This window comes from Balaenoptera acutorostrata, chromosome X, assembly GCF_949987535.1.
Source record: "Balaenoptera acutorostrata chromosome X, mBalAcu1.1, whole genome shotgun sequence".
In the NCBI taxonomy this organism is placed as follows: domain Eukaryota; kingdom Metazoa; phylum Chordata; class Mammalia; order Artiodactyla; family Balaenopteridae; genus Balaenoptera; species Balaenoptera acutorostrata.
In genome coordinates, this window is record NC_080085.1 from 92,712,539 (window position 1) to 92,732,014 (window position 19,476).

At 38.3% G+C, this 19,476-nt stretch overlaps 1 protein-coding gene across 1 annotated transcript in view; it reads left to right on the plus strand.

Annotated features, from left to right (window-relative positions):
- The window catches only part of IL1RAPL2 (interleukin 1 receptor accessory protein like 2), a 549,721-nt gene that overhangs the window by 44,756 nt on the left and 485,489 nt on the right, over positions 1–19,476 (plus strand). The window contains 1 exon segment of the mRNA XM_057537682.1: positions 3,423–3,576. Coding sequence (XP_057393665.1) covers positions 3,423–3,576 — 154 coding nt within the window.

Consider the following 19,476-nt stretch of genomic DNA (forward strand, 5'->3'; position numbering starts at 1 on the left):
TGGGAACTCCAAGATCCAAATATGGCTGGCAGCTTCAAGGGGCTTGGTCAACAGATGTTTCTGTTGAACATCCTAGGCTCCCAACCTAGCAACTGCTGGCAAATAACATCTTCCACTCAGGAAGGCTGGGAAGAAGGGAAGGAAGCTGGAATTTAAAGGCTGATGTGATTTTGACTGAGCAAGGATGTCCTACAGCAAACTGTTCTGTGAGAGGACAGCTGGACCATGAACTGAAGCTGTTTGTTAAACTTAAGTAAAACTGGTCCTCAGCGAAAACTTCCAGTTGATTAAGTTCAATGTAATGGTCTCAGAGGCATTAAATAATAGAGGCATTACACACTGAGGACAATATTAGGGGCCTGTTCCCATTTGAGGTTCTGGTAGTTTGTCCTTGCCTCAGATAAACAACCATCTTGAGACTTGACCTATGTGCTGCAAACTTTGTTGCCCACCAGGCTGTCAGAACTAAACTAAACAGGTCTGGAGGGAGTGAAGTATGGTAATGTTGTCTGTCCAATAAGAAAGAGATGATGGGAAGACTGGAGGCAGGAGAGAAGCAGTGACAGTAGTAAGCTTAGCAGCCAGCAGCTTAAGGCAGAGATGCTGCAAATAATGGAGCCAAAAACCTGGAAGACTTCTGAGATTTGATATAGGCACCCAGACGTGGGCAGGATAGCCAATGAGGTAACTTCGTGAAGGATGGGTTGGTGGGGGCAGGATATCATCTACAAGGTTCTTCTGAACAAAATATAGTTTCTCTACCCACCTGCTAGGATTAGTGTTGGAGTGGCCTCTTAGGAGCTATACATTTTCAGTGGGTTAAAGTATTATGTTGCTGGGGGATGGTTAACCAATTAGTGAATATTTGTTTTTATCTGATTAGTCCATTAGCACCAAGTTTCACCAAGCAGAATCAGACGTTTGGAGGAGATATAATCCAGGATTGTGAAAGTTTAGGGATGAAAAGCATTCTCTGTGTTGGATGACCACTAAATATAGTGCTGCCCAACAAGAGTGTAATGAGTAAACTCTGCAAGGCTCTGGATTCTGGCTGCTCATATGGTAGTGTATAGTATCCCCATATGCAGAGTAAAAAACTGAGACCTAAAGAAGTTAGGCAAATTTTCCCAAGATCACAGAACTTGGGTGAACCCCAGATTTTGACCTAGAGCTGTCTTGCTCTGAAGCTAGTTTGCCTTTTCATCTATATTACATTGTTCCAGAAGGATAGAGGTGACCTGAAGATGGCATTTTCCTATAACACAGTTAAAAACAAAAACTCTATTGGGTACAAGGAATCCTTTATAAGGCTAGATGACAACTTGAAAAGCACTTGGGACTATCTGTATCTATCCCAAAGAACATGTGAAGATTCCAGGCTGTTCTTCATCAGGAGTTATTTTGTAATTCCTGTACACTCTTTAGATTTTACTTCCTAGGGAAAAAAAACAAAGCAGTGTGCAGAGAAAATGAAAATGGTCAGAGCTAATTGCATATGGACTTTCCCCCGCAAATGATATTAGAAAATGATGCCATTTGTCTTTGAATGAAGTGAGTGTGTGGGCTCATTTGCCTGCCCCCACCACTGCTATGTGAAAGTGAAGCAGCTCAGTTTTCATTTTCCTTTCCTCTCAAAATGCCCAGAGGGACCATATTTTTGTTTAATGACCTTCAGAATGATTCTTTAGAAATCTGAGGCTATCAGAGTTGGAAGCAATGCGAAAATAATTGTGGATTATTATTGTATGACGATAGTGGCAGCTGGGCTATTTTTTTTCTTTCTGTTCAGTCTCTCTTTTTCATTTTCCCAGAAACCTTATATCCCAAGGTTTAACTCAGAAGCAAATCTCATATAGGTGATAAACCTTGCCAGACATGGTATGTAATAGAATTTCAGACAGACCCTTAAGTGTTCTTTGGAAAGACCCTAGGGAGTGAAGCAGCTCTATATCTAGATGCCCTAGACAGTATTACTTTTATTTACTCTCTGACAATGTGTGTGGGTAGTTGTATTGGACATAAAGCAAGCATATCTCTTAAATATTATACCTGTGAACTTAAGTGTCAGTTTTTGTGTTTTGTTGTCAAAACTTCTGCTATCATAACAGAAGAAATTTTGTTACAGTAAAATCTAATAAATGGGTACTCACTCTTCCAAATCATTTTACGACATGTGCGCACACACACATGCACACACTCAAGCATGCAGAGCTGGGGATTGAGAGTCAGCACCGATTTTACTTTTACGTGAATATTTAGGATGTGTGTGAAGAGGGTGGGAGTAAGGGTGGGGAGAAGGAGAGGTAGAAGAGATGTTGTATATACCATGGGGAAAGTGGAAACTGCCCTCAATTATTATTCAGGTCAACTGCCTCATGATCAATTTTTTAATTCCTTAACTGAAAGATCCAGAATTTAAATGATAAAATACTTCAGAGCCCCCTCACACCTATCCCCCACAGCTTCACTGATGTTTGCACAGCTTTTGGCCACCACTTTCTTTGAGCACTTGAGATAAGTGGTAGACAAACTGGATCAATATGTAAAAAGTAGTCTGAGAAAATTCCCAAAAGACAAAGCCACTTGGCTGAATATTCTTACATACTCTGCCATTGTTGTATCTCTGTCGGTCGATGCAAAAGCGTTAACCATTCCTTTCTAGTAAAGTCCAATTCCAGTAGCAACACATTCTTACCAGATGAGTAAAAGAATTGACCTCAAAACCCAAATCTTATTATCTGGTCACAGATCACTGAACTCAGAAAATAAGTGGATAATTTCCCCATTACCTTACTACAACAAAGTGTGTCCTCATTTTACCTAGCTATGTTTCTAGAGAATTCCTCAAGCCTCATTTTCTTGATCCCCTTACCCCCTCAACCTCCCCACAATAGATCTCTTGACTATGGGGAGAGAGACTCTTGAATATTATTATTAGTTTTTACTATAAAAATTAATTAAACCATTGCCAGTGTAAAAGCCAACTAGAATTTTAAAATAATGCCTAAGACTCCCTTGTTTATATTATGTTGCTAAGTGAACACTATCCTCTTAGAACTCTTAGGACATATTCCTGTCATATAGAAAGAACCAGGGCATTAAAATGCTATTTAGTGACTGCTCTACCTCTTTTGCGTTTGGGGATCTTGTATGCTTTTCTGTTTTTGCAGAATGTCTCTAAGGACTTTCTGCTCTTGGGATCAGGCCTTTAATGTGGTTCTTAGGGTGATAGTTGTGATGTTTCAATTGGATACAATAAGATGCATTTGTGATGTTTTCTGGTCATTGACTTAACTCTTTATCTACATATTTTGAAAACTAAAGAGAAGAGTGCAAAAAAGTGAAAGTACTAACTTGCCAGTACTAAGACTTAGTGATGTGAATTTTTATTTTTTGCTTACTTGAAAATATTTTCTCTGCAGGAATGCAAGCCAAAAATGTGGAGAAGCATCATAATACAGAAAGGAAATGCCCTTCTAATCCAGGAAGTTCAAGAAGAAGATGGAGGAAATTACACTTGTGAGCTTAAGTATGAAGGAAAACTTGTAAGAAGAACAACTGAATTGAAAGTTACAGGTAAGCATTGGTTTTACCAAATCATGGCAAATGCGATTTTAAGTATAATTTGGTACAGGAAGAAAAAGTTTCCAAACAAAGAGTAAACTAGCTGTGAATTTAGAATTAGCTACAAATAAAATAGTTGTGAAGCTCACTATTAATAAGTTGTACTGATAAGCTAGCTATATGTGGAATATGGACAATTAATTTAGGGAACATGGTACCAGTTACTGCATATCTGTTCTCTGCTTTTATGAAAGGTTCTTAACTCTTCAGGGTATCATTGATTGTTACTAAGCGTCTCAGAAAAGATATGCTGGAACCACTTTAGAATGTTGACTTAACCCATATGTGGAGTCTTCTTGCAGGAGAAGGCTGCCTCAGAATGAGGTTCTGTTGGGCTTTTGTAATGAAATCTTCTTGGACTGCATCCAAAATATCATTTATATAGAATTGCTCATAAATGAGTGATGTTATTGTGAGGTTCTAGTGATTCTTAAATAGAGCAACTCCAAATGAATAGCATGCACATATGTTTTACATCAGAAGTACAAGCAAATTGTAAATTAGTAATTCTACTCGCAATGGAAGAGAGAGACTCAGAATATTCTTACCTGGTGGAGAATGTTAGTAAGTAATTTTCAGCAAAATAGGACAGACCCTAATGACATAAAAGTTACCCCTGACAATGGGTGTGATGGACCTTAAGAAACTGTGTGACAAAAGGTCCACCTACTATTGTGCCTGAGCAAATCTTGACTAATTTTATTCTTCTTATATATGTTTCAGATGTATGTGTGTGTGTATAAGTAAACACACACATTTTTGTATTGTGGGTAAAATCTGAGCCATGGTAAAATTTGACATTATCCAGACAAGTGTAATATTTATTGCACTTATTAACTTGAGCATTACCTGTTTAACCATCTAATGTTGACATCAACTAGTTGTTTAGTTATAACATACTCTCATTAATGTTAGGAATATGGATTTTCTTCTATATTGTTTTTGTTTATGGCTAGCTGACCTTTTGGGATAGTGTTAAAATCAGTCTACTAATAATGATACTTGCTTAGTAAGTTCATTTCTATAACATATATTTGATTTAATTTTTGATCCCTGAGAGTCAACTAGTTTCTTTTTTCATCTTTTTCTAAATTCTAAATATTAACAAAAGGAGTAAAAATAAAAATCAATATATACACTTTAAAATTAATTAAAAATTAATATATATACTTTAGTTCATTCTCTATTCTGATACATGACAGTTCTACTTCTTAGTCTGAATTGTAAAGTACCTTCTGTGATGGTTTGAATTATTATTTTGATTAAAATTGCGCGTTGCTTCTCCATGAGCTTTCAAAATAACTACCATATTGGGCCAATCCAAATAGCAAAGATCTGCTTTTGTTTAATTCCTGATTCCCTTAGTATGAACTAGACTTCCTGCCTCATTCAAGCAGAAGAGTCAATCATAGGCAGTTATACATCATTAATAAGTGGCCTGACCATGCACAAATCCTTGCAGCATCATCACTTTGACCACAGTCACACAATTCTTATCTGATGCTTTCAGAACACTTCCATTTGGAGGTCATTTAGTAAAGTTTGTAACATTATCGTGTTTAGCTTATATTTTAAGTTGGACCAGAATAAAGTAAATACCAAACCTCTTTTATGCTTCCATCTGTTGGGTTATGGTGACAACACATTTGTTTCTTTAGTTTGTTTTTAGATTCTGGAGCTTATTTTGGGTGTCTTATAAGGCATTAATTCACTTGCCCTAAACTTTAAGAAGAGTTGAACTGGGGTTTTAAAATTTCACCTGAACTCTACCTCTCAGAGTTTCTCAAAATTTAATGTGCATCAGAATCACATGGAAGAACCCAGGTATGGTAAAGATGAGGCTCCTTAAATATAGATTCCCATCTATCTCCTCCAGATTCTAATTTAGTACATCAGTAAGACAGGGAATTTATCTTTTTGTCCTGGGGAATCTCTTGCATGCCTTTCAAGGATCATGCTTTGAGAAATACTAGCTGAGAAAATGGTGCCAAGAAGTCAGTCACAGGTATGATTCCCTTGTGAGCATGTTAGTTCACACATACACACACACACCAAAATTAATTTTCATAGGTCCCAAATTGTTTCACCTAAGCTCCTAAGAGCTGTCATGAAAATACAGAGTTTTGGTCACTAAGGGAAATCTATCAAGGGAGGGTGAGGATAAAACCTCAGCCACTGAAACAGTAATTTATTCATTTGCTATTTAAATAAAAATACACTGAATATGTATTACATACTAGAAAAAATAATTCAAACTTATCCTTGAGTCATTGTTCATATAAGAAGATATCAAGTTTATTTATTCACAGAGTTCAAATGTTATACTTGATGTAGAGACAAAATGGCTTCTCAGTATGGAAGTTCAAGAGGTTGCTCTGTGAAGATTTATTTTTATTTGCAATATTGTCTAAGCTATATTATTCCTTGTTTCCTTGATTAAAGAGCAATTACTCAGCCATAAAAAGGAACGAAATTGAGTTATTTGTAGTGAGGTGGACGGACCTAGAGACTGTCATACAGAGTGAAGTAAGTCAGAAAGAGAAAAACAAATACCGTATACTAACACATATATATGGAATCTAAAAAAAAAAAAAAAAAGGTCATGAAGAACCTAGGGGCAAGATGGGAATAAAGATGCAGACTTACTAGAGAATGGACTTGAGGTACGGGGAGGGGGAAGAGTAAACTGGGACAATGTGAGAGTGGCATGGAGATATATACACTACCAAACGTAAAATAGATAGCTACTGGGAAGCAGCTGCATAGCACAGGGAGACCAGCTGAGTGCTGTGTGACCACCTAGAGGGGTGGGATAGGGAGGGTGGGAGGGAGGGAGATGCAAGAGGGAAGAGATATGGGGACATATGTATATGTATAACTGATTCACTTTGTTATAAAGCAGAAACTAACACACCATTGTAAAGCAATTATACTCTAATAAAGATGTTAAAAAAAAAGAGCAATTAACAGATTGTCCTTTTATATTTCAAAATATAAGGCTGGGATTATTTAAAGGGTAACCCACTCATACTTGTTTTGAGTTTAGCAACATGCAGGCATGGGCTAGGAATATTAATACAAAAATCATAGGATTGGTTAATTACAAAATCATGTAGGTAGAGGTTTTTAACATTGTGTATTGCAAGTATGCAAGTTTTAAAAGATTATTAAAATTTTAAAAGATTATTTTCTCACTGTTCTTTTAAATTTATAAATCAGAAATATTTCTTCAGTGAAACAAGTGCTCTCTTAAAGTGTATAGGTACTACTTGCTTTAAATAGATCGGTTGTAAAAAGATCCAGTTATTCAAAACTGATTAATTAGAAGGTAATCTTTGGCTTTATGAAATTATTTTTTCAATATAAAATAATTTGTCATGAGATTTCTTTAAATAGCCAGCTGCATTTAAGTAGGATTTGATTTAAATGCAACTTTTCTGGAATCATTTTAATATTTAAATCATAGCAGACCTGTGTAATGTTATTGTAGACATTTCTTTTTTATACTTTTGGAGGCTGCAGATAAATAGGGAGTGGTTTAACAACATATAGACATGTACAATAGGGTATTTAGGTCATTTGTCAAAGATACCAACAACTAACGGTTGTATTTCCCACAGCATATTTCAGGTGGCTATTTGCTATTTTAAAGATATTTTTTTTCCTTTATTCTCACACTGAATTTTGTGTAGAAGCCTAGTCAAAGTGATAAGGAGAGAAGGGAAGGTTGACTACATGAGAATGTAGAACAGGTGATAATAGAAGAAGGAGAAGAGGAGTGGGAGAGGGTTGATAAGATAATGGAATAGGGTCTCCTATTATAATAGAGGAGAATGTCTGCCTTGAGAAGGTCAATGACAGACATAAATTATAGGGGTTCCCAAAAATGAACCCAAGCAGGAAGCCAATACTAATTAACTTTATTTAGAAGATAATTCACCCTTCACCTAACAAATCATTCATAAATACATGATTTTATGCCTTTTCAGAAAAGCATATTGACTATTTAGAAAAAAACACTAACCTGTTCTCTGGTGAATATGCAAATAATACCCCTACTCCTGATTATCTTAGATAGCTCTAGAGTTCGTGACTTGAGACTCTTCACTTATTAGGGATGAGAGATTTCTTAATCCATTGGTGTCTGAATGTCATGGCTAGAAAGAGAGATTTATTCTATGGATAGGTTGCAAAGATTTGCTGCTGGATTACTATAATAGCAGCAAATCAATCTGGTCATGCAAAGCTTGATTAAATTGCAAACTGGAAGCTGGAATCAGTCTTTGGTGAAGATGTTCAAATGCATGGCTTCAGTAAGTGCTTTTAATTTCACTTTGCAAAGCTAAAACTAACTGTAGTGCATTGTTGAAGGTGTCACTTAGACTGTATAGCTGTACACCTTCCTTTGGTGTGGAGAATGGCATCTGTTTACACACCGAGGAAGCAATTTCCCATCGGATTTGAAAACGGGCTTTTCCTGGCCCTGGCTCTTTGTTCTTTCATGCCTCTATGGTTAATCCTGAGACACTGGGGTGAGAGTTTAAGAAAGTTTCTTAAACCTTAAGAGTTTCTTAAGGTTTAAGAAAAACAGTGGAATTTAAAGATATGGTGGAGAGTTGGGGGAATAAAAAGAAGTGGAGATTCTGACTGAGTGATAATAATGCAACAGGAGAAGTGATCTCTAAGCCAACAACTAAGTTATCATAATAGGGGCCCCCTGAGAGCTAATGTCTATTGACAGCTTACTGTGAAGGAGACATTGTGCTTAGTGTATTTCATTCATTTTCTCATTTATTCCTCAGAACAACCATATGAGAGTGGATACTATTATTGTCCTCATTTTATAGAAGAAACTAAAACTTAGAGAGGCTATGTTCCAAGGTCACATACTTTGTAATTGGCCAAGCACAAATATGAATCTAGGCCTTTCTGACTCTCAGATATAACTTTTCAACCATCACCAAGCACAAACCATACAATTTCACCCATATTATGTACATTGAAAAAGATGCCAAAATATTGATCACAGTGTACATCACCCCACTATAATGGCCTTTTTGGACATTAACTATTTGGTCTTCAATTTGAAGTCCCTGCTGGAGTTTAGATAACCCTAAAAAGAATGCACTTGACATTTTGGAGCCTAGTCCTTAGCTCTCAGTGAGCACCTTAGATGAGATTAGTAGTAATGGGACACATAATTAAATCTGAGCTTAGGACAGTCCCAGGAGAGAAACAAGGAACAGTGTGGTGCCAGGAAAAGCAAGAATGTACAGAAGATAGAATTTGCCAGGCTGCATGTTTTGGTGCCATGTGGCCCTATTAATAGAAAATCCGTACTGAGAAAAAAAAATCAATTCCAGTAAGGTTCATTGCAGTTATGGCAACAATTTCAAGTTAGTAGAAGTGAAACAATAGAGAACAGTCTAGTTAAACAACATTGATTCAGTTGGTAAAGACCAATCATCACAAAAATCAGTGTCTACTCTGTGCAACTAGGAGCATAGGATCCAAGTTTCTAATGTGGTTCTTGAAGGAGACAGGTAGAGGCAGAATTATGTTCCCTTTGGAACCTGTGAAAATTTAAAATATGTTCATTAGGGCAAATAGTGTTTCCCCAACTGTGTTCTATGGAGCTCCAATTCTAAGAGATGTTAATAGTTACTTTGGGGAGAGAAAAAGGAAAGGAAGAGAGAATGGTGAGAAGTTCTGTGGCAATGTGTTTATCTGCTAGGTCAAAGTTATATAGCTTTCCTTCTTGCAAGGCATTTCAGGGCATCTTAGTGTATATAATATTCTAATATATATTATAATTTTCTGAAAGGAAGATGGGCCATAGTTTAGAACATTTCCTAAACTGTATGACCACGTAACACTTTTCCCCTGGTTGAGAGTATCTGAAGATGCTGTTTCCACAGAATAAACTGTAAAAAACGAAAACAAAAGCTAAGTGAGTAGTCAAGTGGGTCTACTGGCATCCTACTGATGACTGTATCTTTAACGGTTTCAGTAAGATACTTAGCAGGCATTAACTTTATGTTACAATTATAATCTTGTTTTCCATTGTTTATCTTATTTTCTCAACTAGCCTATAAGCTCCTTAAGGACAGGGATTTGTTGACCAATTCTTTTGCATCTCCCCAAGTGCTGAGCATATAGTAAGTACTCAGACATTATGTCTAGCTTGGATTGGTTGGGTGCTTATTTCATTGATGAGTGCTTCAGTTGGGCACAAATAAGACAGCTTGGTATTTGTAGAGAACTTTATAATTTCAAAGCACTTTCACTTCTGACATCTCATTCTGTTTCTCAAAGAACTTTATGGAGTTGGCAAAGATTGTTGTTGTTGTTGTTATCATTATTTGTATTTTGTATTTTTCAGCAGAGTAAATTATGGCTCAGAGTGTTTAAACCATTTGCCCTGGGCTGGGAACTGGTAAATGGCATAGCCAGGACTAGAACCCATATATGCTGATTCCTAACATAGTACTTTCCTATCCTACCCCCCCCCCCCAGTTACTCTGTCCACAGTCCCTTAATCCTGGGTTCTGGGCCAGATAAAAAGGAGATGCAACCCAAAGAGGACTCCAAAGATGGTGACTACAGAGCTCAGGTCTCCAGAGCTAAGGATCCCTAAATAACCTGTTATTTAAAGTGCTTATTTGCCAATCCACTGTTTTGGCTTTAAGAAGAAATAGCCCTGATTCGATTCCTTCTATAAAAGGAAAAGCATTTACTGCTGATGGCTGAAGCTAGGCCAGTGAAGGGGTAATTCCCTAATCAATGTTCAAAATGCTTCTAGAAGCCAGGCAGGTCATATACCTGAGTGAGTGTGTGAGGCCACAGAGGGGGGCAAGTTGGAGAGTCCTCGCAGTACCAACTCAGCCCTAGCTGATTGCTGTTATATGAAATTAAGGATCCAGTGCTGCTAGGCCCTCTAATTTTTGAAGAGATGCTAGAAGTCTGGATTTTTATGTGGAAATCCCTGGCTTGTTGAGCATTGTGTGGACCGAATAAAACATGCCTGTAGGCTAAATTCCGTTTGAGGGCTGCCTATTTGTGGCCTTTGCCTTAAAGAATTTGGTTCAGTAACACTTTTAAACAAGCGACTGGCTGTGTGGCTGGTGCAGACTCTGCTCCACGATTTCCATCTCCAGCAGCAAGTGGGGAAAAAAATCTTAAAGTGGTCTGGAGAGCAGTTAATAGACAAACTGAGAACAGCACTCAGAAGCTATCCTAATCACACCATCCAACAGACTGGTCGATCCAAGCAGAGAGTGAAGGGCACAATTTATGGATGTAATACTACAGGAGGGGTATTGACAAATTGATCACCTTCCAGAGAAGAGCGATTTAGATGATGAAACAAGTTGGTCTCAAATGTTACAGATAAATGAAGAGCCCCGGGGATAAAGCACCCGCCTTAGAGTAGCATCGAAGCAGTGCTATGTGAAGCACCGAAGGGGACAAATCATTGGCGTGTGTTCGCTCTCCTTCCTGTTCCCTCTCAGCAGCCAGTTGATATGATCTGAATGTCTGTATCCCGATTATCGTATGAGAATATATCTCATTTATACCTTTTCTGTGACTTAATGAGGAAAGACCTCAGCAGTCAATAGTTCTTGGCTACATTAATGGAACTTTCACATGACTGACTGTGCATTTCATAATTGACTGTTCTTTTGCACAGTTGCAGGTGCAGAAATCTTATGACCCAAACCGGCTTGCAGCAGCTCCTTTGCCTTTCCTCCTAGGCCTCCCTCTTTTCCTGGGTCACCCTGGCCTTTCCTACTCTACCCAGCCCACACTGAATGACATCTTTGTCCCTCTCTAGCTCTTTTAAATGTCCTAATGTCATGTCTTCTCTGTAGCCCATCTCCCCAGATCCTTGCTTTCTGGTGGGGCTAATCTAATACCTCAAAGAGATAAAGAATTCATGACTGATAATGGCCAAAATGTTTCCCTTCTAAGCTAGCATATTTGCAATTTAATAGATATTTCAATTCTGTAACTCATAGGCATGACTAATGGTGGGAATTTCTGGCAGCTTTGCAGTGCCTGTGGGGGGCCTTTCCCAGAGTGTCACAATTCATACCCTGCAGGTGGCTGTTTGCTTCCTCTAGAAACAAGGTCAGCTCTACTCATGACCTTGGGGGACAAGGAGGAAAAAAAAAACCTACTTAGAATTAGTGGGAAGGAGGGCCTTGAATGTCAGTCTAAAGAGTGATTTTTTTCCCTTCCTCTTCTGCCACTCTTATTTTGTCTCTCCTTTCTCCCCCTTATTACCCTCCTTTGCCTCAACCTATGACACAGTGCTATCTCTTAACCCTATTAGTGACAGCCAGGGTCAAAGAGATTTCCAGTCTCTGTCCTAGGAAAATTTTTGTGTCGTGTTTCTATGCCCTACAGGGAGATGAACGAACACTATTAAACTGTCCCATCAGCAGAAAGACACTCTTGTTCCTTTGCAAAGTCAGGGACTATGAGAACATTCATTCCCGTGGGAGTCTTTCGCAAGTAGCTGTGCGGGAGACCAGCTTGCTGGGAGGGCTGGGGGTGAGCAAGTTAGAGCACCGTGGCAGCAGGATGTGGCAAACGTGCCCAGTCTAGGCCAGTTCCGCTCCAGTGGCTCTATTCCAGCACCTGAGGTGATCATTGACTCCTTGACTGACTTTTCTGACTTGAGTTAGGGGTGGGGGAAGGAGTTCTTAGGAAGGAATTACATTATGAATCCTAGGTGTATAGGCACCTGAGATCCACGGGCACAGATTTCCCTAGTTCCATTATGTTCATTTGTGAGACTCTCAGCTACCTTGCTCTCTGCTAACCTGAAAGCAGTGGTTTGAGAAGGCTGAGAATATTCTATCAAGCTACCCTTGTAAAGGGATGAAAACTAGAAGCTTAGTATGGTGGGAGATTATCCATGAACTAGATCCAACACAGTGGAGTAGATGCTCAGAGAATGCCCATTTATTGGGTCAGGTACTGTACTTTACAATCAGTCAAAGTTCACAACGACCTTGGAAGGTTGCCAATATTGTCTTTATTTTATAAGGGAAGAAATGGAGACTCAGGATAAGTTATTTGTCTATGGTCACACGGCTAGCAAGTGGTGGGGATAGGATATGAACCCACCTTGTTCTAAAACCTTGCTCTTAAAGCAACATGCTACAGACTACCTGCATGGCTCTTGCACACAACAGTGCTCCATAAATGCCATTAACTCCTTACCTTCCTGCTTGTTTGCCTACTTCAGGCCTTCATACTCTTCTCTGCCAGGACATATTTGCACTTCTGGACTTCCTCCAGGAAGTCTTCACAGATTAACTTTATTTTACAATCACCTGTTTCTTTCTCCTAAATTCCCCTGGCAATTTTATAAAAGTTTTCACCACACTGACTGATGCTAATTTATAATTAATTATCTTAGACATCTTTGTTTAGGTTTTGTCTCACCAGTTAGATTAATGTTCTCCAAGATTCTTGGTTCCCCATACAAAGGTTTATCTTGACATTTAGACACAAAATACAATTATGGAGCTAGGAGCTGGGCTCAATGTTTCCACAGATATGATCTCATTTAAGTATCAAAAAAATCCTGTGTGGTATTGTCACCTTAGCCCCTCTTTACAGATGCTGAAGTTGAAATTTGGAGATGTTAGGTAATTTCTCTCAGTGTTTTACAACAACTGAACAATGGTGCTAGAATGAAGATTCAGGTGGCTATTGTTTTCTCAAAGCCTGAGTCCCTTCCACTAGTAAATGCTTATAGAACCATGCTCAAAGCCTGAGTCCCTTCCACTAGTAAATGCTTATAGAACCATGTATTGCTCATAGTACTATGATCTGATTTGACAACAAAAAATTTTCTTATATGTAGATGGTTAAGATACAGATGAGCACACACATACACACACACACAGGAATCTTAGCAAAACAAAGAGTATGATTCTAAGAGAAGACCCTTGGAAAACTCTGAAAACTTGATTTGCTCCCTTATGTCCTGATCTACAACCAGAAAAATCTGATTCAAATCCTTGTAGCTGTGTGACTTTGAGAACTTTAATTTACTCTTCTGAATTTCAGTTTTTTCTCCATGCAAAATGGGGAGGTGTATTAGCTATGCTGAGTGAAGAAAATATATGAAAAACACTTACAATGGTGTCTGGGAAATAGTATGTATTCAATCAATGATATTAATTATTATGATTAGTATCATTGTCATCATCATTATTATTACTGGAACACTTGCAAAAATGACCTCACAGCCATTTTACCACAAGAAAACAGTCTGATAAATTGTCTAAGACAAATTGATATTTTTAATAGGGTGCTTCATTTACAGGGGATGAATTTTAAAAATTAGGAAGTTAACTAGGGGCTATGACAAACTCAAGCAAAGGGCTACATATGTTGGTATTTTAGGCAAAACTATTTCATTCAAGGAGATACAATCATGTGGAATAATTTGTCAATTAAGGTGGTCAGAGCAAATGTTGTCTGTATAAATGAGCTTTTGCAGCCAGCAAGACATTTTAATGATGTGTGAGCCAATAGCAAAGGCTGCAGAGACAAAGCTGAGGTGGAAATGAGTCCCTAGGACAGGCATGTTAAGGAGAATGGCCTTTTCCTGTCCAGCAATTCCTTATGTCATTATAGTTCATCACTGGTGGTTTATAAAAGGCAGTGAAATGGCCTCCTTTGGATGTCAAATAGGAAAATAATTCATCAGTTCAAGTCCATAGATCATTTCTTGGTGCCGGGAGAACTTTATATAGCTAGAAATCTCCCCATGATTTGGCACCATTCTCCAGTGGGGATCCTAAGAAATAATTGGGAAGCACCAGATGCAGAAGTCTAAGTGATGAGATGCTTAGGCATGGGTCTGCAGGCAGAGAAGGTTGATTCATTTCTGGGGCACATTGCCTTGATCCTCTTTGACTGGTTAGAAAAAACACCCAGTTGTGTTTCTGGCTTATACTAATCATTTGATATATTTGTTGGATGAGTGAATTTTAATGTTTTGTGTGTTTTGAATTCTTTGCATCAGACCCTACCTGTAGTTTCTGATAATTCTCTTCAGCTGTACTCTGGGAAAATGGGATGGAAAGGCTGTAATAATAATGTTCAGAGATATTGGATCAGTACCCTGAGTCGTTTGCTCAATTTTGATATTCAGGGCATCATAGCTTCACTATAAACTTTGGCATAAAAGTTGCATGAGAAATAATTGGGCTTGAATTTTTTTTTCTGATAAAAGGTGTTTAACATTATAATTAAATCATCTAATCCACCTTGCTTCTAAAACAGACATCTGTTAATATCAGTATCCTTATATTTTGTGCCAGTAAAATTATCTTCATAATGCTATTTAATTTACGTCCTGTCTACAATATGAGGTGAAAGGTGAAAAGGACATTTTGGGACAAGTGAACAAGTATTTAGTATCTAATTCAGTGATTATCAACCCTGGATCCACAATGAATATATTTGATTTTTTTTAACCTTCATCAAATATTCATTGTGCAGAGTGAGTAGAATTGAACTAAAAGAGACATGTTCTGCCCTAATAGAGCTTGTAGTGTAATGTGGGGTGGGAATAGATAAGAGACAAAACAAAAAACACATGTATAAGTATATAATTAATAACTGCAGTAAGTGATATAAAGGAAAATAACTGAGAAGTAGGTAGGCCGTTACTTTATGTTGGACCATTGGAGAAGGTTTACTTGAAACAAAATAACATTTAGGCTGGACCCTGAAGGTTAAGAAAAAGCCGTCATGGTGAAGGATGAACAGAAAAATATTTCAGAGGGAACAGCATGTGTTGGCTTTGAAGTGCCAAAGATCCCTGCATGCTTAGGGAACAGAAAGAGAGCGGTGGGGCTGGATCACAGGGAGTAGTGGCGGGGAGTGGGACAAAATGAGATTGGAAAGGTAGGGAAGGACCAGATGACACAGTGCCTTTTAGGGTTTTGGTCTTTATCCTAAGAGTGGGAGGACACCTTTTGATGATTTTAAGTAGAACAATGTCACATTCCTTCTGACTTATGTAAAAATAATCTTCCTCTGGATGTTCCATGGATAATAGATGGAAGGAGTCAGGGAGACAAGTTAAGAGGCTATTACAGCATCCAAAAGAAAGATGATGATGGCTTGGACTAGAGTGGTGGTGATAGAGATAGTAAAATGTGGACAGATTCAAGAGATATTATAGAGATAAAAATGACTGGACTTTCTCATGATGATTCCTAGGTTTTTGGTTTCAGTAATAGAGTAGACACTAGTTGTATTTACTGAACTGAATTAGAGTGGGGGAAGCAAGGTTTTGTGGCAAGATCCAAGAGTTCTGTTTTGGCCATCTTTTATTTGAGATACCCGCTAGACATCCTGGAGGAGATGTTGAATAGGCAGTTGGATATGTAAGTCCTGCATTCAGGGAGAAGTCTGGGGTAGAGATATAAATTTGGGAGCAGTCTGCATGGTATATAGGGTAGAATACAATGAAATACTAAATTGTGTGTGGCAACTGATGATTACTATAGGAGATCAATGAAAACTGCAGCTCCTAAGCCCTGTGTTACATATTTTCTCCAGAATCAGGACAGTGTAATAAAGCCACTTATCATGATTTTTCCAAACCTCATCAACTTGTTAAATATCAAGCATGATGTCTGTACTTGTATTTTTGCTGATATGTGGGGATGACATCCTGTATTTAGCTGACGTTTGAATCCATCAGAACTAGAGGAATATAACTATTGCCATAATAACTGCAGACACTATTTATTATCTATTTCAGATACCGTATAAATCACTTTACATATATTTATTTCTAATCAGTACCCCAGCCCTTCAAAGTACAGGCCCCAATTTTTATATAAAGAAACTCAGATTCAAGAAGTTACACGACTTGCTCAAGGCTACACAGCAAGTATGCAGCTGTCTATTCCCTATTCCAATCCCACACTTTAGGAGGAGTGATTCTAAATATCCTTTCAACTTCTTCAGATTTCCTAAGTCTTTTACACCCTAATGAAAATAAAGAAAATACTGAGGTGTGCAAACTTATTGCTAAATCTCCTCAATTTTGAATAAAAAAAGCCTGCTAATTTGGATTGTTGCACGGGGCCTGGCCCTTGATTCCTGGTGCATGCACACATCCTGCTGCTGGGATACTCAGCGCTGGCTGGTCATTTTTCACCCTCCCAGGTTTATTGAGATAAAATTGACACTTAAGCTTGCTGGCCATTCTGAAGGTGACTGCCTACCTAGACTAGCACCTGTCTTTATAATTTTGGGATATCTTGTTCTGAATTCTTAGTTTGGTGTTTACTTCCAACAGGAGTATAATTCCCTAAGTGCAGGACAATGAGAGGAGCATAGAACCTGGTATGTAGTTGGTTCACAATAAATGATAACTATTATGATAATTTTCATCACCTCATTGAATGATAACTTCACAAAAGCCCTGTGAAGTAGGTGTTATTATTTTACTGGTAAGAAAATCAAAACTCTGAGGTTAAGTAACTTGCCCAAGGTCACATGGCTATTAAGGAACTAAGTTGGAATTTGAAGGCCACTCTCTAATTTCTTTTTTTTAAATAAATTTATTTATTTATTTATTTATTTATTTATTTATTTATTTATTTATTTTTGGCTGTGTTGGGTCTTCGTTGCTGTGCACGAGCTTTCTTTAGTTGCGGTGAGTGGGGGCTACGCTTTGTTGCGGTGTGCGTGTGTCTCATTGTCATGGCCTCTTCTGTTGCGGAGCACAGGCTCTAGGCGCGCAGGCTTCAGTAGTTGTGGCAGGTGCGCTCAGTAGTTGTGGCTTGCAGGCCCTAGAGCTCAGGCTCAGTAGTTTTGACGCACGGGCTTAGTTGCTTGGCGGCATGTGGGATATTCCCAGGCCAGGGCTCGAACCCGTGTCCCTTGCATTGGCAGGCAGATTCTTAACCACTGTGCCACCAGAGAAGCTCTGAATGTCTCTAATTTCTAAGCTTATAATCCATACCTCCTCAAGTTGAATGAGAAGGTGAAGCCACGGGACTGCGCTAGAGAACATTGGGAGGTAAGGTTAGATAAGTAAAGTAGACTTGATTACTGGAGGACCTTGAGTGCCAGGGAGAATAACTCATATTCTTGGAATATTTGGGAATATGCACAATGGCAGACCTATGATCTTTCCTCACAGACAAGCAGGGTCCAGCATTTGGATATTAGGTACCTGTTTCCCAACTGAAATCCCTCACAACTGTGCATAAACCCTGCTCCTTAGCCTGTGCCTGTTAGAGCTCAGAAGGCTTGCCTTCCCTTGTGCTTCCTGGTTTGCACAACTTTCCTTCTTATAGTTCCTCATTTTAACTCAATTCAAGGAAGATTTTTCTGAGTCTCTTCTCTGCAAAGGCACTAAAGTAATTGCTGCTGCACTGGTTGTTGGGAGCATGCAGGTACACCATACCAGCTGGCCTATGTAAGTCTGGGGATGGGAAGGACTAAGAAGAAAGTACGGGAGAGATAGCCAAAATAATTTCCTTAGAGCTCCTGCAAGAGAGAGCATACATTTATACTGTCCTGTCAATCAAATATTCTCCAATTCTTGGAGGCTTCTTTTTCAGTTGACTGACCGATTGATTTTTACTCACTTGGAATTTTAGCTACACAGACTTTTGATTTGCCCAGTAACATTTGCGAAGGAGAAATAGCTTCAGGAGGGAATAAGAGCTAGAAGGGACTTCGATGAGAATATGATCTGATCCCGTCATGTTTTTAGATAAGGTAGCAGAATCCAGAGAGGTTAATTTATGTACCCTAAAGACACAGTTTGGGAGTAGGTAAGCTGGGATTTGTCCTAATGCAATGCTGCTTTCTACCATTTTCTTCTGCTCCACAATGCCTTTCTAACTTAGTCCTAAATCTTGCCTCAGAGGCTTTTTTTTATGCCAAATTTAATTGATATCTTCATTATAATTGAAATATTTAAATCAGATTAATGTAAAGACTTCAGAGAGTTCTGCTGATCTGGTTTATAAAAGTCATTCAAGCAAAACTGTGGAAGTATGTGGGATTTTTGACATTTTCCAGAAGCTATTAACTTATATTCTCCACTAATTCTCAGAATGTACACTAAAAGAGGACAATTTTCAAACTAGCCCTGACAAACTCCACATTTATCCCTTTTTGGTTGGTTCACAAGTCAATTTTGTACTCCAAAGATTTTTTTGATCCTCAAAACCTTCTCCCCTCCTTAGGGATTATATACACTACAAAATCAACTCATGAACTACGTCATGAACATTAAAATCTATTAGCAGGGAGATACCAGGAAGCAGAACTGAGAATATCACCCCAGCAGTCTCCCTTGCTCTAGAAAAAGTATGGTGAGTGGAAAGAGCACAAGATTTAAAGTCAGAAATATTTGGTTTCAAATTCTTTCTTTACCAGTAACTTGCCAAGTGACCCTGGGTAAGTTATTGAACTTCTCTAAGCCTGCATGTCTACATCTGATTGTATACATTTACCTTGCAGAGTTCTTGGGAGAATTTGAGATAACAGAGTAAATGATACCCATTTCTATCATTGCCATTGTCATTATGATTATTATTTACTGGTCCTGTGACCAATACCACTAGTACTAGTACTGCCACTGCTACTACTATTACTACCACTAACCTACTTAGTAGGCTGAAAAGAAGGAAAATGCCCCCACATAATATATTGGCAGATGGAATCAGCTGAAGAGCAGAAAAGCCTTGACACAGGATAGAACAGAGCAGCTTCTAATAATACATTAAAAGTTAGAAAGTGCAAAAAACTTACTCAGTAAAAATAGCACTTTAGTTGAGTTATAGA